This window comes from Borostomias antarcticus (genome assembly GCF_949987555.1).
Source record: "Borostomias antarcticus genome assembly, chromosome: 18".
Lineage (NCBI taxonomy): Eukaryota > Metazoa > Chordata > Actinopteri > Stomiiformes > Stomiidae > Borostomias > Borostomias antarcticus.
The window spans coordinates 3878334-3903007 of NC_140251.1; the positions used below are offsets into that span (position 1 = coordinate 3878334).

At 43.8% G+C, this 24674-nt stretch overlaps 2 protein-coding genes across 2 annotated transcripts in view; both read right to left on the reverse strand.

Moving 5' to 3' along the window:
* igf1ra (insulin-like growth factor 1a receptor) overlaps window positions 1–14678 on the reverse strand; it is a gene marked incomplete at both ends in the record, with an annotated part of 91512 nt that extends 76834 nt beyond the window's left edge. The window contains 2 exons of the mRNA XM_084452432.1: window positions 3354–3917; window positions 14585–14678. Of these exons, the coding sequence (XP_084308558.1) occupies window positions 3354–3917; window positions 14585–14678 (658 nt within the window). The remainder of the gene's footprint in view (window positions 1–3353; window positions 3918–14584) is intronic.
* Window positions 14679–19811: 5133 nt separating this feature from the next.
* Window positions 19812–23594, reverse strand: LOC311321315 (high-affinity choline transporter 1-like; the record flags this gene model as incomplete). Its single annotated transcript, XM_084453265.1, has 8 exons — window positions 19812–20306; window positions 20825–21042; window positions 21184–21337; window positions 22154–22300; window positions 22531–22679; window positions 22848–23003; window positions 23206–23319; window positions 23411–23594. The coding sequence occupies 8 exons, from the start codon at window positions 23592–23594 to the stop codon at window positions 19812–19814; spliced, it is 1617 nt and encodes a 538-aa protein (XP_084309391.1).
* Window positions 23595–24674: the final 1080 nt, after the last annotated feature.

Below are 24674 nucleotides of genomic sequence, written 5' to 3' on the forward strand. Positions count from 1 at the left end.
TTCTGTCAGCACCCAGAGCAGTGGGAGGTACCTGGCCGCACTCCTCCAGGGAAGCACTGCTACAACAAAGCCAGCATCACAAAGGCTACAGTAGATGAGTCACTCTGTTCTCCATCTCTCCATAGTCTGTCTTTACCCCTCGTTTTTATCTGCAGCCTTGAGCCATCAAGGCTCTCCCCGGGGTAATGCAGTCCCACTGACCTCGGCGTGGACCTCACGGGGATGTTCATCTACCCGGCAAACTACTCCTGAGTGACCTCAGTCTGCACTCTGTCTAGAGCCTAATCTTACGAAAAGCATATACTGTACATTGAGCACTGAAATAGGTAACAGGTTAGCACCCAAATCAGATAAAATGCAAAAAGATCTCTGTTAAAGCTTTTCATTCACCGGTCAAATCTATGGTCCTAGATTGCTTATACAACATGTAGGAACCAGAGAGCGGCAAGATGAAAATCCTCACCAGATACCGGATCTAAAAATTAATAATCACGAACAGACACACGTTTGTCTATATATTATAGAGACGGTCACGCAGGGAGCAAGTGGAGGTCCATTTCCTCTGTTTTGTTCTGTGAGTCTGAGCAAGTGAGGAAGTGGTCATGTTTGAGACAAACAGCTGGTCCTGAGAGCTGTACACAGGTCTTCAATAGGCCCGGCCCGGGAGACGTATTTTCCCAGCCTTCTTCTGTCCTAGTGATGACAGGGAGTGGGGGGGGAGCAGACAGGCAGGCGTGGGAGGCATGTTCACATCGCACTCTCCTCTGAGTCAAGGTCAACCTCCTCTCTTGCACGACCAGACTAGACGGGGCGTCTCACTCTGGCGTGGCTGTGCCCCAGGAGGTAAAGCGGGTCGTCCAACGATCGTAAGGTCAGCGGTTCGAGTCCCGGCTCCTCCTGTCCTCATGTCGAAGTGTCCTCGGGCCAGACACTGAACCCAAAATTGCTCCCAATGAGCTGGCTAGCACCTTGCATGGCAGCTGGCTGCCATTGGTGTGTAGATGTGCATGTGAATGGGTAAATGAGAGGCCATTGTAAAGTGCTTTGGATAACCCTTTACCATTTACTCTGTATACCTTTGGTTGGCAATAGCATCACTGAGATTCAGCAGCAAACTTCTATACACACACACACACCCATAGAGAGAGAGAGAGAGAGAGAGAGAGAGAGAGAGAGAGAGAAAGAGAGAGAGAGAGAGAGAGAGAGAGAGAGACCATTCAGGCTGCTAACAAGTGGCCGGTCAGCCTCTCATGGTCCACCGTGTGCAATCGTCTAGACAAAACAAACAAACACGGGACAATAGGAGCCTAGTTGGCGAACGTTGTGGCAGTGATGTCACCCATTTGGCCACACATAGACTTGAAAAACAACAACAACAAAACCTCGGTGTTGTGTCTGTGTCTTGTTATTCTTTGTGTGTGTGTTTGTGTGTGTGTGTGTGTGTGTGTGTGTGTGTGTGTGTGTGTGTGTGTGTGTCCTGTCTCAAACAACATTTCCCATGCATGTTGTTGTTATTCATTGCCTGTGCCCGGGTTAAGTGAACTAAATAATATTAGTTCAAACACACAGCTGTCTCTCTGTACCCAATTTGAACTGATAAACAGTAGCTTGCTGTTAAATATTTAGTGTGTTTCATAATCTTTTATGTGTCCTATAATATATTATCATGACTACGAGTCAACATAACTGTCGGGCAATGTTTAATGTTTAGTGTGCTTTAGAATGTTCTGTGTCCTATAATGTATTACTGTGATACAGCTAACATATAATGGTTTACCATTCAGGTCAAATATTTGTATTTATTTATTCATTTATTTATTTTTTATAATGTATTATCTTTCTTCTGATGTAGCATTTGTGTTATTGTTCTCATGCATGACGTAGCATTTATGTTATGCCCACCTCCCTTGTTCTCTGTAAAGCGCATTGTGTTGCCTCTGGGTATGAAATGCGCAATACAAATAAAGCTTTGATTGATTGATTGATTATGTACTGTATTATACAGTACATACTTTGCAATACTGTATGTTCCTATGATAGCTAACATAGTACTCAACATTTTCCAGGTGTTTCTCGTTGAGAGAGGTTTTTACAGTCCTCCTATATTGAACCAAATGGGTGAAATGCATGTTTTGCTTCCATCTGGAAAATAAGTGTCTGGATCAAAATTAAGCAATAAACCACGAGAGGCCGTGTGTTATAGTGATTTTATAACAGCTAGGGGGCGTTGTTAGCCATGACGAAGCGGAGTGCCTAAAACCCCCCTAGCTGTTATAAAATCACTATAACACACGGCCTCAAGTGGTTTATTGCTTTTATACAACGGTTATTACAGCTATTAGTGTAAAATAGATATACAGCAATGTAAAATATTAACATTTATTCAAAACGAAGCATCATTCCCTCAATTCCGCGGAGCAAAATAGTTCCCCTAACAAATGGGTTGCCAAGCAACAACAACAACTACAATGCATTGGATCAAATGGGAGGCGCATTAATACTGAAAATGGAATGATATGCGGTCCCAGGTGTGTGTTACAAAGTATTTTAACACGGCTTCCAGCCAATCAGAATGAAGAACCAGAACTAACCGTTGTATAATACTGTACATGTACTCCTCCCTTTCTGTAAAGTGCATTGTGTTGCCTCAGTGTTGTACAGTTTGTGCTGTATTAATAACGTTTGATTGATTGATTGAAGATATTCATGATGTAATGTGAGATCAAGGTGATATCAAAATAATTGAATGCCCTTATAATAGCAGTTCATTGAAATGTACACCACTTACGAGACTGATTTAGTCCAGACAGGTAGACCTGCTCCTGATTTGGCAGAGTAACTGCAATCTCACCTGACTATGCAACCACTACCTGGATCTCTATTCTGCAGCCATCCTTGCCCAGACAAACAGATTTGATCTAAAGACAAGCTCTCCATAATAATAAGAGGATGAGTTTTCACTGGACTATGGACAATCTTGCAGCCTGACAGAAATGAAGGCGAAACACTTAGGTAGACTGATTTTTTCACCGATGGAAGAAATGTTCTATTTCACAGTGTTTGCAAGACTGAAACCCCCCTAGCTAGATGTCTCGCCATAAGCTCACAACACAAGCTGCATACACAAACACTGCCAAATGCTCCAGTTATTGGAGAAATAACCTACCTTAAAAACAAAAAAAAAGAACCAAAACAAACAAATCAAATTTTCTTCGCCGCACAAGCTAAGATCGTAAAAACACCAGCAGGTATGAGTAGGGTCTCCGGTCAGCACAGCCCATCCTCTGTGCTAGGAGGATAGCTCTCTTCTGCCCTGCCCAGCTGAGGTGACCAGCAACCCGTCGAGCGCTTACCTTTCTGGCAGTGGTTGGAGGTCCAGCAGCGGTAGCTGTAGTTGTCGTTGAAACTTGTTTGGGTACACTGGGGCGAGTCCTCCATGATGCCCGGACACAAATCCCCACACTCCTTGGACTGCTTGTTCCCCGCTATGAAGTTGTTGAACTCTGCGTCCATGATAAGCGACCAGTCCACCGAGTCCAGGTAGCAGAGCTCGGGGTTCTTCTCGATTCGAATGGCGCCTCTGGTAATGTTCCTCAGGTTGTACAGGCCGATGTCCTTCAGGCTGGTCATCTCGAAGATCACCAGGGCGTAGTTGTAGAAGAGGTTGTGTCCCCGGATGACGTTGAGGTTGGGGAACAGCGTGCTGAGACTGTCCAGGCCCGAAACGCGGAAGAGGAGCAGGTAGTCGGTGATGACGGTCAGCTTGGGGAAGCTGAGTGAGCGGAAGTGCTCCTGGTTGACGTTGTTGTTCTTGTCGGAGATGAGGAGGATCTGTAGGTAGCCCTCCACCACCGTGCAGTTCTCCAGCCGCTTGAACTCGCTGATGTCGTTGCGGATGTCGATACTCGGACCACAGACTGGAGGACGAGAGAGAGGGAGAGAAACAGTTTTGAGCCTCACAGTTACATAGTACAAACCGTCACACGCTACTTTGTTCTAGGTACTTTGTTCTAAGCGTTCTCTACATCCAGTTCATTTGTAACGTGTCTCATCTTTTCTATTTCTTTGGGTGCCTATTCATTGAATCTGTTTATCTGGAATTTTTCAAAATAAATCTAATTGCAATTTCCTAAAGGCATCAGGCTGGAGGTTCAATGTTTTCCAGGCGCTCTGTAGGAAACAAAGGCATCATCATTATGAGGAGCAGTGGCTAAGTCCCATAAATAGGTTTAAATCTAATCTTGTTGAAGATCATCTCTGAAAATATCTCCACCCATTAAGAAGGTTTATGAAGGCCTTCCTGTGTTCTTGTTATTCTTGCTAGAAACCAGTGGTTGGCGAACCTTTATGACAATATGAGCCATTTTTTCACATTCAAAAAGCCTAAAAGAGTCTCTCAAATCTTCTAATTATTGGAGAATTTCTCTGTCTAGATCAAACTTACTGTAGGCCTACCGTCAAACCAGCTGCGTTAGCTACACACAATTCGCCTGGTTTCAGTATATTTATTTATTCAAGCTGATATTAACAATTGTTTTATATTAGGCTGCTACTAAGTACTAATTAGTTGCGTGGGAGTCAACGATGAGTAATGTTAGTCAAGGAGTGCCAGGTTGACTCCTGTGCTTATACTATTCAGGCCAAGGTCTGTTCCATGTACAAAAGCATATTGTTGCTTTTGTTTCATGGTTCTGACTATTAATTTCCCTCTCTGTTTACATCCCTTCTTGGATGGAATCATGGAGCAAAATGACAACACGGTCTGTGGCAGCCATTTTTACTCTGACAATAGAGAGACACAAAACAGACTAGGTCATCTCGGGTGAGGGTGCTGGCAGTCGAATACTGTTCAGGCTTACTCAAAGACACAGCTCAATCAACACTGTCTTGTCGTACATTTTGGTAAGATCTGAGGCGGTTCTGTCTAAAAGTGTAAGTGTGTCACCTTGGATAACCCCTGTCTTTAAAAGAACATCCATCTCTGCTAAGTATGTAGCAAACAACCCATGAATGTAGAGAAGTGAGCGCACACACACACACACACACACACACACACACACACACACACACACTATTATCTACAGTATGAGCATCGTCCAAGCTCCAATAAATGACTTGACATAATGTGCTCCTTTGGCTAAACCTGTTATGTTCTTACAGAGGCTTAGCGCACCCTCGCAGTGAGCTGTGCTGTCACAGGGCGGGTCTAAGGAGACAAACCGCCATGTTTTCTACCTTCATCTCTGATCCATGTGAAAACAAAAGTAGCTAAGATACTCTGCTCTGCAGCTATGCTGTACAATGGGTTAAACTGGGCGACAACAATGGTTTCCCAGTTCCATCAATTTGATCTGATCAAAATTATATTCAGGTTATGGTTTAAATTTAAAAATCCAATTTCTATTTTCCTTTGAATGACATCCCCATGCCTGGGGGCCTGGGGCCAAATATTCATTCTTAAAATACTTCTAAGAGTAGGCCTAAATGAGAATCCACTTTGGATAAAATATCCTGTGTGAAGCTCTTTGTTCAATATATCATGCCAAAAAAGGGGGTGCATTGTTTATGAGAATGAATGGCCTTCATTTGCTCCTGTCAGTGTGGTGCACTTCTCTAAATTTAGAATGGAAATTATTACTCCACTAGAAAATAGTATTTGCTTTCTCCTATCGACACAAATGCCCTGGGGATCCACTTGTGAGCCATAGAGCTGCATGTGCTCTTTGTTTCATTGAGAATTTTCTCCCAGCTCCTCTGACAGCCAGTGAGAGAGGGGAGGAGGGGAGCGACTCAAACACAAAGACTAATTTGTTTGTTGGTAAAGAGAAACTCTAGGCCTCACTTCCTGTTGGAGGCATTAATAAAATCAGGTTATCAGAGTCTGGCAGAAGAAGGAGCAAAATAAATCTGAGGAATTTTTACGTGCTGTAGATAGAAGAGAAGAGAGAGAGAGAGAGAGAGAGAGAGAGAGAGAGAAAGAAACAAAGAAACAAAGAAACAAAGAAAGAAAACTAGAATGGTGCTCAGAGAGCACAGACCTCCACTCATGAATGCATTTCATGGCTGTGTGTACATGCAGGACGTGTTTGGTATTGCTGCAATCGAGAGCTTTATGCCAGTCCAAGCCCTGTGTCACTGTGACCTTCCCATGTTGAGTTATGGCCATTTCAATTCCCCCTATTGACAATTAATGGGGGGAATTTTGTGCTTCCCAAGTCCAAAAAATGAGTGGAGATGAATGGCCGGCCATGTTTGGTTGGCTTGTGGACCCACCCCGTGATTTGGATCCACTCCAAAAATGAATGGGTTCTAAAGTGGCCCATGATATACACCCTTAGACCGAGTTTCATGAAAAGCGGTCTGGTAGTTTTTGCGGAAATAAATTGAGGTGAATGGTCACCTAACAACCCATTAAATTCTGGAGCGGACCCGGATCACGGGGCGGGTCCACGAGCCGCTCAAACAAACCCGGGCCCGCTCCAGAATTTAATGGGTTGTTTAGGTGAACCATCCTACACCCCTCCACTGAGTTTCATGAAAATCAGTCAGGTAGTTTTAGTGTAAACCTGGTCTAGGTGAGGGGCTGGCTGAGCTTATCCTTCCATTCGTGTAGAACCATGTTGATCTATCATTCTGCTGTAGCAAGTGCCATCTTTTATGCGGCTGTGTGCTGGGGCAGCAGTATCAAGGCAGTGGCCATCAAGAGGATGGACAAACTGATCCGGATGGTGGGCTCTGTCCTGGGGTCAGAGAGTAATTGCGTTGAGACGAATGCTGTCCAAACTGCTGGCCATCATGGACAATCTCTCCCACCCCCGACGTGACGCTCTGGTCAGGCAGTCACCATCAGTAGGAAACTGATCTTCCCACGGTGCTCGACAGAGACCGTGACTGTTTCCTCATACCTAGACCCTTTCCTCATACCATGGCTGATGCAAAACAATGATGGGGTTACTGTTGAAGTTTGCTAATAGGTGGATAGATAATTGTTTGAGATGAAGATAGAGTGTGAGAGATAACAAGTTGAAATGTCCCCTAGTGTTACGGTGGTCAGTTCCTGATCAACCTGGATAGAAAGAAAAATAGAAAGAAAGAAAGACTATTTAGACTGCTCAATTGAAATACCAACTGACCGTCATGGTTCTAATAATGGAATTGGCACTCCAAGTGCACTCCAAGTTGGAAATACACCAAGCCAACGGTGTTCCTTACTGCTCCTGACAAAAGTCAGCCCAGGTCAGAATCACGTAACCCCCCCCCCCCCCACACACACACACACACACACACACACACACACACACACACACACAAATAACTATCAGAGGGGGCAGGGCTGAGACAATCAAACATTCCAGTGAAGAAGGTGGCCTCGGTGGGCAGTAGGTTGGTGAATGCTATGCAGTAGGAAATGAATGCTGTCCAGACTGCCTGCCATCATGGACCATCTCTCTCACCCTCGACACAACACTCTGGTCAGGCAGAGGAGCATAATGAGTAGCAGACTGATCCTCCCACGGAGGACACAGGGACCGTAACTGTTTCCTCAGACCCTTTCCTCATACCATGGCTGATGACAATGATCAGGTTATTATTGAAGACGTTTAATGATAGATGGATAGATAGTTGGTATGGATGAAGATAACACAACTTCCCTTCTCCACCCTCTCCACTGACTCCCTGTAGCAGCTCGTATACAGTTTAACACTCTGGTGCTGGCCTACAGTGCAGTGAAAGGAAGAGCTCCTTCCTACAGTACCTCCAGGCCATGGTCAAACCCTACATCCTCTCCTGACCACTTTGCTCTGCTGCCTCAAGGCGATTGGTTACACCATCACTCCATGACCTCTGCTGTCGAGCGACCAGGTCACGGTTCTTTTCTGTCTTTGTCCCACAATGGTGGAACGAACTCCTCACTGACGTCAGGGCAGCAAAGTCGCTGCCCTTTTTTTTTTGCCACTGGCTGAAAACTGACCTCTTCAAGAAGTACTACCCTGACCTGTCCTCCTACAGTAGCACTTATTGTTAGACTCTTAGATGCTTATTTAGAAAAAGATGCACTTATGATTTCTGGTGAGTTGTACACCTGACTACCTACAGTATGTTAAATGCAATTATTGTGAGTTGCTTACAGTCAGGGAACATTGCAAAAATCTGGGAACAAATTTCTTAGCAAAAGATTTCTTCTCCAATGTGTTTGTAAAAGTGAGTACTAACATATGTCAAAAAGTTGAAATTGAACTCCCGTAGGGAAACCCGTGGCAGTTGGGGTACCCGGAACCTTCTCCTGGAAAAACTGAACATGTTTAGTTCTGCCTTAAGCAGCTAGTGGGGGGTCAAATTATGGGTTGTTCATGATTCTGAATCGGATGCAAGTATTTGTTTTACACCAAAAACACTCCTTTGTTGTAAAACGGCCACACCCACTTTTAATCGCTCGTCGCAAAACCATTTTCTGGGGGGTGAAAATATATTTGCTTTATTAGTTCATTCAAATTTCAAGTTTATGTGTGAAGTGTGCTGTGTTAGCCTCTACCTACAGTAACATGCTCTAAATGATGCGTGTGGGGTCTGTGTGCTGGTGGTCATTTGTCTCTGTATGTTGTTTACTTTCAAAACAAATCTATGTTGCTGCATTCGTTAGAGCTCTATGCCAGTCCAAACCCCATGTCTCTGTGACCTTGTCGAAACATGCCCATTTCAATTCCCCTTATTGGCATTGAATGGGGGGACTTTTTCGCTCCCCAAATCCAAAAAATGAATGGAGGTGAATGGCCGGCCGTGTTTGGGCAGCTCGTGGACCTGTCCTGTGATTCAGATCTGCTCCAAAACCTGAATGTGTTCTACATTAGACCATGCTACACCCTTCCACCAAGTTTCGTGAAAATCAGTCAAGCAGTTTTTGCGTAATCCTGCTAACAGACAAACACACGTACGCACAAACGCACGCAACCGAAAACATTACCTCTCGCCCTGCGTTGTTGCTGAGAAAGAAAGAAAGAAAGAAAGAAAGAAAGAAAGAAAGAAAGAAAGAAAGAAAGAAAGAAAGAAAGAAAGAAAGAAAGAAAGAAAGAAAGAAAGAAAGAAAGAAAGAAAGAAAGAAAGAAAGAAAGAAAGAAAGAAAGAAAGAAGCCAGCCAGATAGAAGGCATAGAGGCATCTGAACATCTCGGCCGGCCACAGCCCAATAGTGTGATGGCAATACCCCTCAGATAAGGCTGTGGTTTACGTAAGTACATCCCTCCCCACAGCTTTCCTGACACTTTCCTTCTAATCAAGGGGTTCATTCATACACATTTCCAACAGACAGAAGAGGAGGGGAAGGAGAATGTGCCAGGTCTGACAGGAGTCGTTTCAGATGGACGTGCAGCTGCGTTTGGCGCCGCTGTCCTCACCGTCTGTAGACGTTGTCTCCCGAACCCTCAGCACTCTTCACACTGCTGAGTAAACACACATATCAGCACAGGGTAATAAGATCCTACGCCTCCTGTTCATGATTGATAAACCTTGCCCTCATCTTCCATAGGGATGACACCCTCCCCACACACACACAGGCGCACACACACACGCACACCCAGTCGCTGTGTGACTCTGGGGGATCTCAATGACCCTGAGCATGTGAAATCAAGACCTGAGCATCAGCAAAACACCACCCACGCTGAACGTTAAAGGAAGTGGCAAACAATGAATGTTCATGAAATCCTAGAATGTGTAATCTTCCATAGTAAAAAACGTAAAACCCTGTTCAGCCCGAGGGCTTACCGGGTGGCAGTCCAGGCCACATCAGATCAGTATCTCGAGCTGGTTATCAGAGGTTACTGTAAATGTTAAATGCTCCAGTTGGAGAGCGCATTCTGGGAAACGGCATAATTGTATCATTTTCCGGTCTTCCAGTTGTTAACTCGAAAAAGGTTATTATGGAGAGGAAGTCCCTTCCTGCCTCTGAACTGTAATGTGATGGAGCAAAGCACTACAGCTGGATGTTATTGGATTTAACAGCCCACTAGTTCCTGTCCATCAGAACAGATTACAGCCCTGTCTCCCGTTGCCTTGAAAAACTCTTCAGGATATGTAGATGCAATTTACACATCATCTTAAAGTTATATTCAGCTTTCATGTGGTTTACTGTTGCTGCATGGATTTGCCCCCCTTCTTGGTGATAGTGGGCAGGGTAAAGGCGAGTGGGACAGTCTCTCATCACCTCTCACATCTGCTACCTCAACTGGACTTAATCCACCCCATGCTGGAAGTCATCTGACCAGTGGTTTGGTAGGCCATTTCCCCTTTGTGGACCCCATTCCAAACAAACAGGCTCATGTACTGTAACCCTGACTGACCCCAAACTGTGCCATAACACAACACTCCCGTCATACTCACAGTACACACACACACACACACAAACATCACAAGCATGTGAACTCGTGCATACAAAAATACCAACGCACTTACAGTAAACCTAATCTTCAGCCACGCACTGCTGGGAATACACAGATTACACTAACACACACACACACACACACACCGTATTCACTTTTTTAAAAAAATGAACAGTAAAGGAAGGTCACACTATTTGCTTCAGTGCATTGATTCTTAAAAAAAAAGAAAATCCAATGGTTCAGCACTGTGCCTAAGCCAGGGTTAAGTGAATAGTCCCATATCGTTATCATAACATATATGCAACATATTCTCCGGGAAAAACAGAGGAAAGATAGCACAACAAAAACATGGCTATGCTACCCATGTTTTCTCAGCTCATTAGAATGAGGGGCAGCCTGTCCAGGATCAGGCTGTGCAGTTCCCTGATCTGCAGTCTCTCACTGACACGTGGGTATTAGAAGAGCTACCATTAGCAATCATCTTGCAAATTGCACAATACTGCATGGGCTATTAAACCTGCTGCAGCCCATGACGATGCATGTGTGGCTGGCCAGATCCTGCATAAGAGCAACATTCTCTGACAGCCCACTCTAAATACATGTTTAATTAAGCATTGTAAAGCTCAGCTGGCAGCCAGGACGAACCCTAGGATAGCGTCTGACTGCACTCTCACAAACTAGCACAGTGACACACTTTCTCATCCTCACACACACGGGCACACACACGGGCACACACACACACACACACACACACACACACACGGGCATGCCATTGACTCAGGCAGCCTCACTATGCTTCTGTTGCGGTGCGAGAAACGTACACAACACACACACACAGCCATTCGAACCCCCTCGCTGGGGGTGAGATACGACGCGCTGGCATTGCTGCCCCCCAGAAACCCCAGAGCCTGAGTTGGGGGATGGGAAGGAAGAGGAGACCAGGCGCCCCACCAGTCACGAGCCGGAGACGAGGACAGGGAGCCTGGCTCCGCCTCCACGAGCCTGCATCCACAGCCCAGTCCCAGCGAGGGCGGGCTTTATCACAGAGCTCTGCCTGGTGGACCCTTAGAGGTAGGGGGGGCTCTGGAAGTCTCAAAACTACTGTACGTACACCCCTTCTCTGTGGTGGCCTGGTGACGCGGGGGGGGGGGGGGGGGGGGACTATCATTCAAGGTTGTTGGGAGTGATGGATCCCATCATAAATAACTCAAAAGTAACATCAGAATTCCTTCCTAGAACCAGGTGGGGGCATGACAGGCTCCTGTATGGAGGCCGAAACAGGTGTCCAGACAGGCCGTGAGTCAACAAGATTAGCTGCTAAATACTGTAGTAAACGATGATGAAAAGAGATAAGTGAATAATTACTATTTCAAGACCAATATGACCTTCAATAATATATGGATATCACTGATTAAAAAACATGTTTATGTTCCTGAATCACATGCAATCTCTTCTCTGCTCTAACCATGGAGTCAACAGAGTCAAATATGAGTCATGTTGACTAAAAGGGGAACTTCAGATAGTGTGTGTGTGTGTGTGTGTGTGTGTGTGTGTGTGTGTGTGTGTGTGTGTGTGTGTGTGTGTGTGTGTGTGTGTGTGTGTGTGTGTGTGTGTGTGTGTGTGTGTGTGTGTTGAGTATCTGACAGTCTGACAGAAACTGCCCATGGGAACAGCACAGCCCAATAAAAATGTGCACAAACTCTCCACTCTTCCAACTAACAAAACCCTGTCTGTTTCTCTCGCGAGTGTATTTTTGCACATTAAATTCCAACCACCTGTGTGTCTGTGTGTGAATCACAGAAACGTGTTTGCTACTTCACTCTGACGGCACAGTATATACTGTGGTGAGAATTGAATGGCAGCAAAAGTTTATTGGTGTAGAAGGATGATAAGAATGCACATGATGGCAGATAGAAGACCCGTCATGGAGCAGGGCCGCCTATCCTCTGTCCCTATAAATGACTAGCCTGCACATGCGTAGATTAGATGATTTTCAATATAAAATCATGTCTTTCATAGGATTATTTCATGCTCCTAGATTAATGTGCTATTGAAGTGAGACTAACTATAGATTTCAACTGTTTCACAAATAAGATCACCCCCTGCTGAGTCAGTGGGTCCCTCAGTGGGGGGCTGAGAACCCCCTCATAGGAGAAAGTGAAACCTGTACGGGACGCTGCATCTGACCGCTGACTGCTAAATAGACCTCAATTGAGAGATCATCCCCACGCCACATATGCACTTCCGCAACCCCGCGTCCCAATCTTCCGTCTCCCTCGAATCATTAGCCTACAGGGCTAAACAGACACGAAAAATGCAACAAACAAACTAAATCACCAGGAATAAGCCACCAGGGGAAAGGATTAAGTTCAAGGTGTAGAGCTGCAGGTATGGTGTCATGAACAGGCTGCATGCTGTGAGCCACCGCCTTGAACTAGGCTACGTAAAATACTGTAACGTTGAGAGGCAGTCGAACTTCCCGACCGTGGTTTATTGCGCACATGAAACACGACACACTGATCTCTGGGTATAGACACGTGAGGGAAAGGAAAGAGGCGTGAGAAAGAACAGAAATCCGGTCCATTTCCATGCTCAAGCAGGGCCACCCCGCTGGCAGTGCCACCACCAGGAGCCAGTCCTTGCCAGGTCGCTACAATACTACAGGAGATAGGATTTCTCTTCGAGAAATCACATCGCTGCTCGTCACTGGTGGCTTATATGGCCTGTCATGTGCATTCTCATCCAGAGTGAGTTCGAGGCTCTAGTCTATTGGACAACATCACGCTTAAAATGTCACCCAAGTTGTTATTTAGTGGTAGACACGGCGACTCCCCTTAACAAGCAATTTGGGTGGCAGATATGATTGCCTCACTCCCCGCAGTCACTGCTGGGGCCTTTCGCCGCGCCACATGGTGTAGCCTTGAGATTCCGCTAAGCAGCTTACCGGCAGTCAAAATCAGGCATGATTGAAGTAAGCGGTTAGAGTAAATATTTCTTAAGGCCTCAACTGGGTAGGCTATAGCCTATAGGCTACTTCATAGCCACCAAAGGATTAAGTGACTCAGCCACTCGAACTTATTGAACGTAATCTAAACGAATTGTGCGTACAGATGCTCTTATAGGCTACGTGTGTAGGCTAATAACAGTAGGTACAGTAGACTACACCATACTAATTAACAATGCACATATGTACATGCTAGGAACAGTTAATGATTGAAAGGAATTAATTTAAATGATACATCGCAAATGTATCTATTTGACTGATGAGACTGATCCAAGGAGTTAGAGGCTTGCATTTGGCAACTTAATTCGTTTTCCATAGGGTATGCTATTTGGAGGAGACCTAGACCATCTATATTTTCTCTGTGTTTCCTAGTAATAATAATTTCCCTACGAAAGACCCAAGAATCTGGTTTTGCGACACTATTTTCTGCAGTTGCCCGTGCATGTGATCATGCGCAGCGTGAAATTGGTGCGACTGAGATCGTGCATCACCACCACTACGAAATGCAAAATGGCCACATGGTCGTAGTAACCTTCATCTATGGATTCCTTCTGGTTCCGTTGGTGGAATGCACTATTGGTAAGGTTTCAATGCGCTCTGACGGTTACTTAGGCTATGGTTAGGCTATGATGACAAAAATTAATAAGCCTATCTATTAGGATATTGCGGACCAAATACGCATATTATAGGAGATCTGATCCCGATCTTAATCCATCACAATAGGCTATTGGTATTTTTAAAAGCTATCTTTGAAGGATAGCAAGTAGTCTATAGTAGATTGCATCTAGCCTATAGAATATCGCACGGACAAATTTAATATTTTTTAAATAGCAGGGAATATCAGCCAAAAGCAGACTCTTAAATAGCCTACTTGTAGCCTATTTGACAATCCAGCCCGATGTCACCATTTCCTAATTGCTATTGGATAATTAAGATAGACCTGAACAAATACCTGCAAGGTAACCTCAACTACATTATCTTATAACAAAAGTTGTAGGCATATTATTAAAAGATAGGCTCTTGCTACCATGTCATTATAAAAAAAAAAAAAGATATGCTATACCATGTAATTACAGACAGCATTGCGGATGTAACTCATCAATTGCAAGATTTTTCATATCTTAACCAAATCGGAAATAATTTATCAAGAAAATTAGGAATATGTAAATGATTAGGAATATGTAAATGAATGTGATGATCCCACTTACTCTCTCCATTTCCAGACCAGAGGAAGAGCGTGAAGACAGACAGCAGGAGACCCCGAAGCAAGGTCGAACTCTCCCTCTCTGTCCCAGATCTCATTCCTGTAAATTGTTCACTTCTCTAAAAATCAAAGAATTTGATTCCAAAATTGATATTAGTGAGTAGGCTAATAGAGAAGATGCCACTTGGCTCACAAAATGTGGGTAAGAACAAAAACATGTGGTCCGGTCAAAACATTCTTTGAAGGGTCGATAAATCCGTGTTAAGAAAAATATTTTAAACACTGAAATGTGTATTATGCGTATTAAAACAATAGTCTGCAAATAAATTAAAACAGTATGTTATTCTTGCCAAATACACAATGATTTTAGGATGGCTGGCAAGGCTTTCGAGCCACCGATTTTACTCGACAGATAGTAATCCGCATCCTCAGCCTCCATCTCCTGAAACATCAGTAATGATGCGCACGAGCTATGTCTGGCTATACAATGATTATTTATAGGCCAAAATTATTTCCAGTCTGGATTGTTCTTTTCCTTTTCCGATTAATTTCCTTTTGAATAATCAGAATCACAAGGACAAAATACGTCCACGGGGTTGTGGCTGGGATGAGAAATGAATGAAAACGTTACTCCATTGAGCGTCTCCAGGATGAAATCCGCCAGGACAGAACAGTTTCACCGATTTCACCCTCTTTCCCCCCCTCTGCGCTGTCTATCTGTGCTGTTTGCGCAGTCAGAAGGGTTCGCAGCTAAAAAAGACTTGTGCCACGCAAGAGAAAAGAGTCTCGAGCTTGATGGCTTCGGTTTGGGTGGAGTAGACTAACGGTATAGCCTACTTGTACCGCAACCCTCCGTAAGGCGTTTATCGGTTATAAAGAATAATTTCTATCCTTTTGCCCGGATAGCTCAGAAGCGGAGCCTAAGCAGCAATCCTATCACTTGCCCTCGTTGTCGGTCCACACTCCGTAGAATCACTGCTGTAAACAAGACCCGGCTGCAGCCTCGCACAGACAGAGCCTGAGGGAAAAACTGGGATGGAGTCGACCAGACCATCGTGTTCGGTGCTCAACACCATATATATATGCTATTATAGGTTATAAAGGTTAGGAGGAGATTTCCTAATTGAAATAAATGTTTGATTTGTAAACAATTGATTTGCTTCGCCCAATGTTCAGATCCCCATTAACTATTTGCCTCTACCCATCACTTATTAAAATGCATCTAAAGTTTGGATCCCGAAGGTCTGAAATGTGTTCCACCATAGACTGCCCTGAGAAAAATAGCCTATCGATTAGCCAAATGTTAATTTATAATTAGTTCATTGTTTATCAGCTCCTCACACTATTTTTGTCAGACAATGTAGGTCTACAATCAGTTTCCTTTAGACAACCATTTAGATAAATCTTTATTGGAGTCTATAGGGCCAATGTAGCCTAAGAGTTTTCTGATAAGCAGTCTTGTTCTGAATAATTTTGAAGAAATCACAATGATTAGAAGGGAAAGGCCTACTTTACTAGCTCGTAAAACATATTTAGTTATGATCACCATTAAGCCTATTATTCCTAAGTCATTTTCGATAGCCTATTCATTTCTGGCCATAAGGAGTCAACCTTTTACAGTTGGCTATATTGTGGACTCATACTTTGCTTGTAATACATGATCTCCGTGAGGAAAAAGTAAAATCCGTCACAGAGTTTCATTCAAATGTACGGAATGGACTTGATTTTAACGTTCATTCAACCGTATGCCGTGGTCCGAATCCTGTGTACAGAGAGCGCGCTCGGTCGTTGTCAGTGCTCTGAATTTGCATAGTTTAATCCTTCGATTTATTTAGCAAGTAGGTCTAGGATTCTGTTGGCTTCTCAATATTCATTGTCAGATTTTGGAGCATTTCAGATCCAAACCCCTCTTTGAAAAGTAGGCAATATGCTATTGTTGGGACTAGACCCGTTTATGATGGTGTTCAATATTACATTAATATTTCAGACCATAGCCTAATGGAAAAATGGAAAACTCTGATAATAAGTATCATCACTTCAATTAAATTAGAAGATAATGTCCTACTACTATGCAAAAGGCAGTCCTGCCAAAGAAGCTTGCAACTGCTGCCCTCTCCTGGTACAAAAATAGCAACGACGTAGGCTATCAGAGTAGCAAATGAACGGGAAAAAAGCTTTCAAAATAAAAGGATGGGATGGTGGGAGAGATCTAAGTGGACTAGACAGGTGTTCTAACTGATTAACAATTAGCCTCATCTGTATACCTACACGTTTCAGGCTTGCAGTTCTTATTTGGGACTGGTCCTTCAGGTGTATTTCAGTCTCAAATCAGAACAGTCTGTACTCAGGAGTGGGTTTCATTTTCAGTAGGCTATCTTTTGCTGTGAGTCAAGGATCTTTTGAATAAATGTGACTGTAGTGGACTTTTCCCACGGCATGACTGTGTGAGGTAGGATAAATGCACATGCGCACGCGCGCGCACACACACTACAATTAAATGTTGCAATTGGACAGGTTGTCTAAGTCATTAACAAAGACCACTTCATATTATTAATGTTTACAAACATGTTTGATAAAGACAAAATACATATTGGCACAAATTGGTATTACCATTGATAATGGATTTTTCTTCTTTTTTTTTTTTTTACAAAAGTAGGCTAATAAAAGAATGCCTCGTTGTGATTTAATTATCGATTGCACCAGAGTTAGGAGTAACTAATTTCAAAGTAATAGATTACTGTAATCAGATTAAATACCTTTTCCTGTAATGTAAGGGATTACGATTGCATTTTCAGTAATCAGATTACAGTTACTGACCTAATAAAAATGTGATTACTTGAGTTACACCAGTGCCTGCTTCCTTTCATTTGGTTGATACTGTACTGTACGCGCATGCGGTCTCTGCAGTCGTGGCTGAACTGACTGTTTATGTCATCAGGGTCGAGATGTGCCAAGAGTGCTGAGATCAGATTTTCTTGTGTCTATTATGATCTAAAATGCAAAACAGATCCTAGATCAGCACTTGATCTGTGACCTATGATCTGGCTTTAGAAAGTAACTCAAAAGTAAAGTTATTAGTAATTTGATTACTTTTCAGAGAGAGTAATCAGTACAGTAATCAAATTCCAATTTAGAGAAAGTAATGAGTAGACTAACTTTACTTAATTATTTTTATTAGCCTAAGTAACTTTGCCAACACTGATTAGCACTAACAATGGCTCTGTGTCATAAAATTGGACAAGTCTTGTCCCTCTAGGACTTATGGCCCTGAATACTGACTGCTTTATCCTCAGATACCCTCATCCAGAACCAACCATACTGAACCAAAGTAGCTACATTTAACACTACTCACGACCCCCAAAACTAAACCTGCACCCCTCATTCACTTTAGAAACAGCACAATGCTTGTTGTATTGTACAGTATACACAGTATATGTCAAGGATTCAATCATGTTTATTTATGTACATGTAACTATGTACAAAAAGCAGAGGTGTTTCCTCCTCCCATAGACCAGGGTAAGCCTGGCTCACCCCCCAAAATCCCAATAAAAAATTAAAGCTGCAATCATTGGACCTCATTCCTCCAGATTAAATGCATGTCTATGTAGGCTACTTGTGGATCTTGATAGGCCCTATCTATATTATATAGGCCCATATGATATATTTTAGTTATGGATAGTTTATTTACAGAATGTATAGATGTGTCCATTCTGACGGAATATAAGGTGCTGAGTCTGAGTATAGCGACTGAGTTTAGGGCTTATTTATTCACTGCCATTTGCAGTGTTTGTGTAGTGCTTTTATTTATTTTAGGACACCGCGATGCCTCGTAGAATCCTGACTATAAATGTGAAACCTAATTGGAAATGATACAAATATTCTCATAATTATTATTATTATTATTATTTCAAGCCTAGGATGTCTGTAGAATTGATGTGAAAGCAATCACCTCGGATTTCTCTTGAACATGGCGCACATGGGCGCACTCCAATCTGGCCTACCAACAAATCTCAGATAAGAAACCATTCAGGAATGCCAGAATTGTCCCGGGAACTTCGTAAGTGGAGTTAAGAAGAAATTTCTTCTTAACTTTTTCTTAACTGCGTTCAAGAATGAGGACCAATGATTTTATTCACATTGTCAAAACTAATTAAAATCACCTGATAACAGATTGTTTCATTAAATCATAGCGTCCTCATAGCGTCCTACTTCAATGACTCACCGATACCAGTTTCCATATCTGTTGTTATTCCAGTATTTCTGCCTGTTGTCAATAGCTGGCTTGTGCCTTTGCTCTGCCCCACATTTTTGCCTTTCGTTTGTAAACACGTATCTTACTGCCATCTAGCGGTAAATAAAATTAATGATTGCAGCTTTAAATTTATTCAGTTTCTTTCTTTTTTTTTTACTAAACTGTGTGATATTATGCCAATAGTCTTATATTATTAGTTCTCCTCTCAATTTTGTCAGCACTCACGATCTGTTAAGCATTCTGTTAAGATCGTAAAAATAAACTGTGCCCTCCAAAATTATTTATTAGCAAGTCAGATGAAGCTACTGTACATTTACTATACTGAACTAATTGTGAAGTAAATCATTAATTCATTCAAACTTTATTTCAGACTCAAGGCTCAGAAGATCAAGGTTTCAGACTCAAGGTCCATCTCTTGTATGTAATCATTGTATGTTGTGTCTTGTCTTACAAGACACACATACAGTACAATGATTACATACAAGAGATCAGTAACAGATGATGGTTTAAAATATATATTAATGTCTTACAAAGAGCCGCCTGTACCATTGTCTCCACAGCTGGGATTGGTAGTGTGTAGTACTAAACTGTATGTTTGATAAAACCAACATGATTTCATTTTCAGAGTCATGAAGCAGGCAAATAAATGTACACATGAGATTTCTTAACACACCTTGGAAAGTGTTGACTCCTTGCAGCCACAAGCATTTCCTCAAATAAGTCTGAGACATGATTGCCCTATTCTACTTGCATAATCTGGTGGGCATACTATTAAGCCAGAATTCTCACAATGTAATTGGGCACCCCTCTTGTGGTTACATCTTTAGGTCACTGGGTGGTGCCCTAGGAAGCACAGTATAGTTACAACAGGGATACATTTGTAGGGAGGAGTAGGAGTATCCTCACAATTATGCTGCCAATATTCAAACCCAACCCCGATCTATTGTTTGGAGAATCTGAGACATGTCACATCTTGAGGTCACTGGATGAAATCACATGTCTCCTCCTCCTTCCCCTCCACCTCCTTCTCCTTCTCCAGCACCCCAAGCAGGTCCCAGGAGGAGGGCAACAGGCGCCGTGCGAAGGCCTCCTGGACCAGCCAGGACACCAGGGTCACACCCAAGATGGATGCCAGCATGGACAGTGTCCGGAACGGGAAGTACTGCCTGGGCACCCCGTCCGCGTCCTCCCTCCAGCCTGGGTAGAGGATGGCTGCCGGCAGTCCCAGCAGAGGCTCCCCGGCCAGGAGCCTCAGCAGCGCCCCCAGCAGGTAGCCGGTGGCAGCGCCGTAGCGGTTGGCCCAGGGACAGTGCAGCACGCAGACAAGCTGGGGGAAGAAGATGCAGTAGAGGAGGTCTCCGCTGAGTATCCAGAAGGAAAACACGCTGTCTTCAGTGAAGGCCAGGCCTGTCCCGAACAGCCCCATTAGCAGCACGGAGGATCGCATCACCAGAGCCAGCTCTCTCTCTGAGGCCTGGGCAGGGAGGAGAGAGAGAGAGAGAGGGAGAGAGAGAGGGAGAGAAAGAGATATAGGGTGAGAGAGAGGGGGGGGGAGAGAGGAGGGAGAGATAGAGAGGGAGGAGGGAGGGAGAGAAAACATAATAATAATAATAATAATAATAAACAGATAATGTGCTTCACATAAAAATAGACATAAAATAAACAAAAACCAGGAAAATAGGATGGAAGATAAAACGCAATAAGCGATAAAGATAAGAAATCAAATAAAATACAGTGTAAAAATGACAATTGAATGTTAATTAAATTTAAATTTAATTAAATAAAATATTGTACTGGAGATAGTCAGTCAAATTTGATATAGCATTAGTCAAATTTGAAGCAGCCACACAAACAAAAGAGTGCACACACATACACACACACACACACGCACACACACGCACGCACGCACACACACGCACGCACGCACGCACGCACGCACGCACGCACGCACGCACGCACACACACCCATACAGTACACACAAAGACTAGCACCTGTGTCCTGAGGGTGCGCTTGTAGATGTTGTGGGTGAACATGGATGCGGAGGAGAGGAGTACAGAGTCCATGGAGGACATGACGGCGGCGCTCAGGGAGGCAATGCCCAGCATGGACACCCAGGAGGGGGTCAGGTTCTTCAGGGCCAGGGGCAGGATCCTCCCAGCCTCCCCGCGCTCAAACGGAGAGGGGAGACCGTACTCCGTCTGGTTCCAGTCTGACACAGAGAGATGAGGGGGGAGGGACACAGATGGGAAATTACAGTGGTGTGTGTGTTGTGTGTGTATATGTACTGTGTGTGTGTGTGTGTGTGTGTGTGTGTGTGTGTGTGTGTGTGTGTGTGTGTGTGTGCATGTACCAGTAGAGGTTGCCACTGCCCCTATGATGACAGAGGGGATTCCCGAGATGAAGACTATTCCAGCAGCAATGTAGCAGGTCATTTGAGCCTGAGTGGCCGAAGCAGCAGAGAGCACCCGCTGGTGTAGAGCCTGGTAAGACAACCCCCCTAATCCCTGCAACACACACACACACACACAGAAGCACATGGATCTTGTCAGGACCAGCCAGGTGATTACCTCAGCCCCAGCGACAGTGCCAGGCGAGAGGTAATTAAAATAAAAAAAGGTAAATGGACTGCACTTATAGCGCTTTTATCCAAAGCGCTTTACAATGGCCTCTCAATGTCAATGTCATTTTATTTATATAGCACCATTCATATAAATTAATGTAGCACATATTGCTTTCTATAAAAAGAGATGGATAAAAACATAAATCATAAAAACCCAGTGAGAACAGATTTAAAAGAAACAATCAAAGATTGTAAAAATTAAAGATCGTGTTAATTAGAATAAAAACTATAAAAACAGAGAAAGAAAATTTAGAAACACTCATATTAAGACAAGTAAATCTACGTGGTGAAAGCAATGTTAAAAAGGTACAGTATGTTTTAAGATCTTAAAAGAGCTTAAAAGTTTCCATTCTCAGGTCCTCTGGCAGGATGTTCCAAAGGCAGGAGGCATACAAACTCTCATTCACCCATTCACACACACCAATGTATTTGGTGGCATGTGTTTGTTTGTTTGTTTGTTTGTTTGTTTGTTTGTTTGCTTGCTTGTATGTCTGTTTGCAGGATTACCCAAAAACTGCCAGACCGATTTTCATAAAACTGTAGTGTATGGACCAGTTCAAACTGAAATCATTTAGCCCTTGTTATCGTCAGCCAATCATGTATCACCTCAGTGCTCACATGAACAAACACACTCTCCAACATGCATCCATAAACACATATTGAAGACAACGCACATACTGAAGTAGGGTTAATATCTAACCAATAACAACACTTCATCCATCCATTTCCCTGCATCCTCCAGCGGCAGTTCCCCTGTCCATGGTGCCTGATAGGATTGGTTGATGAAGCCTGGGAGTGTGATGTCAGCGGAAGCTGGGTTAAGAACCAGGAAGGGAACGCAGAGCCACTTCAAAGCAAAAGAGCAGAAGTTAGTGATCAGGACTGAACTTTAGAGCTGTATAGTGTAACATTTCAGAGATTTGGATTAATCTTTCATCCTTATTAATGTGAAGCTGCGTTTTGATCTTTTCCTTCTCTATTACCTCCTCAATCCCTCCCTATCCCCTCATCCCTCTTTCTCCATCCATTCACTATTCTCTCTCTCTCTCTCTCTCTCTCTCACTCTCTCTCTCTCACCAGACTACAGAACGTGATGATCAGTTGGATGATGTCCGTGTAAGCTACAGAGTAGAGCCCTCCCAGCAGTGTGTAGGTGATGGACACTGCTGCAGACAGAATGATGGAGGGCAAGGAGGACAGGCCTAGAATCACACTCATTGTCCCTCCTGCAACAAACAAACAAACACACACACACACACACAAACACACACACACACACACACACACACACACACACACCACACATAGAGTACCTACTCAGAGGTCGTGTGGTTCATCGTAACATGATAATAGAAACATTGAGGGGTCAGGGGTCAAATCTGTAGGCTACTAACCCAGAGCAGCCAGGATGCCAGACACCCACAGCAAGTCACCAATCAAAGCAGGAAGCAGCAGGGCTGTAGTAAAAATGGTGCCATAGCGATGCTGAAATGGGTCCATCATTGTCAAATAGCGTTGGGATCTCATTGGTTTAGCAAAGAATAGCCCTGCTATTGACCATGGACAGAAACAGAAGACAGTCATTAATCAAGTGAAAGTCAAGGTTTATCCAAAAATCTTCAGCCCTGATGATGTGGTGATGTTGGTGGATGGTTGTGAGGATATCAAAAAAGCTAACGGCCCATGATGGGATGTACAGTAGCTGGTTTTAGCTGCGTATACGGTTTGAGAGAAGCTCGTGGCTCTGCTTACCCAGGAGGAAGTTCATCAAATAAGCTAGGGGGCCTGTTGCCCAGATGAGACCTTTCCGGGGGGTGTACACAGCCTCCGCAGTACCCATGACGTAGCTTCCTCCAACCCAGGTCGCTTTAAACACAGAAAGTGGCATACACTCAATCACCACACTCTGCTATTATCACATATACAGTACAAACATACACACACACACAGGCCTCACCACTCATGGTGAATACCCCCACTAGGACGTTTATATTGCGTCCACCCACTATGGCGACTTCGCTCTTGGAGCCCACACATTTCTTCTCCTCTCTCCTGGACTTCCTGGATGCCCAAATGCCGGTGGCCAGGATTAGAATGTAGAAGACCACCACTCCCACCAGACCTGGAATGTCGATCGCCATCCTGTGCCACACACACACACACACACACACACACACACACACACACACACACACACACACTGAGTGTGTCATCCAGGCAGGCTGTCCACACTGATCCAACCACACACATTATCAAGTTCAAGTTTCAAGTTTACTTAATTGACATTTGCACACGAGCACGGTGAAATTGAATGGCAATACTTCAATTGCTGGCAGTACATGAAGTGCTAAAGTAGAGCTACAAGCCGCTGCGACTGTGCATGCCGCCATCAGAGCTGACGTGGTGTACAACCAGACACACACAGGAACATGTACAACCAGACACACACAGGAACATGTACAACCAGACCCACACAGGAACATGTACAACCAGACCCACACAGGAACATGTACAACCAGACCCACACAGGAACATGTACAACCAGACCCACACAGGAACATGTACAACCAGACCCACACAGGAACATCTTAATGCTCATTGTACACACTGTAGTAATGTTATGTATGATGCTTAACATAATCTTGACAGCAATCCCCTATAGGAGTAATTTGCAGGTTTATTCTTCTTACTGAATACATCAATTCAAACTTCAACAGGAGCGCATAAGAAAAAATCCCACAATGCTCTGCCAATGAGTATGGGAACATGGAGCACAGAGCCGTCGTTCTCGGCACATATCACATCCGTTTCATCCTCTTGCAGATTCCCGCTCTATCAGGAGGAATCGCCCTTTCCTCACTGACGAAACAACGCAGATGCTCATCCTCCTGCCTGATGCTCTTATCTCCTGCCTGGACTACTGCAACTGCCTCCTTGCTGGGGCCCCGGCGTCAGCCATTAAACCTTTGGAGCATCTATGAACCCACTTACTGTACTAACCATGTGTGCGTGTCTAGTTTATTACATGGATAAATGCATGCATAAAGTACTTATAAATAGTTTGTCAATCATTAACTTCCTTGTTATGAGCAACCTGATGAACCATTAACAACTCATGAAAAACTTGTTTGTAATTGATATGATGTGTAATTTACAATGGTAAATACATTGTTTATAAAGTATGAAAAAAACAGTGAATAAACACATTTTACATTAGCTTA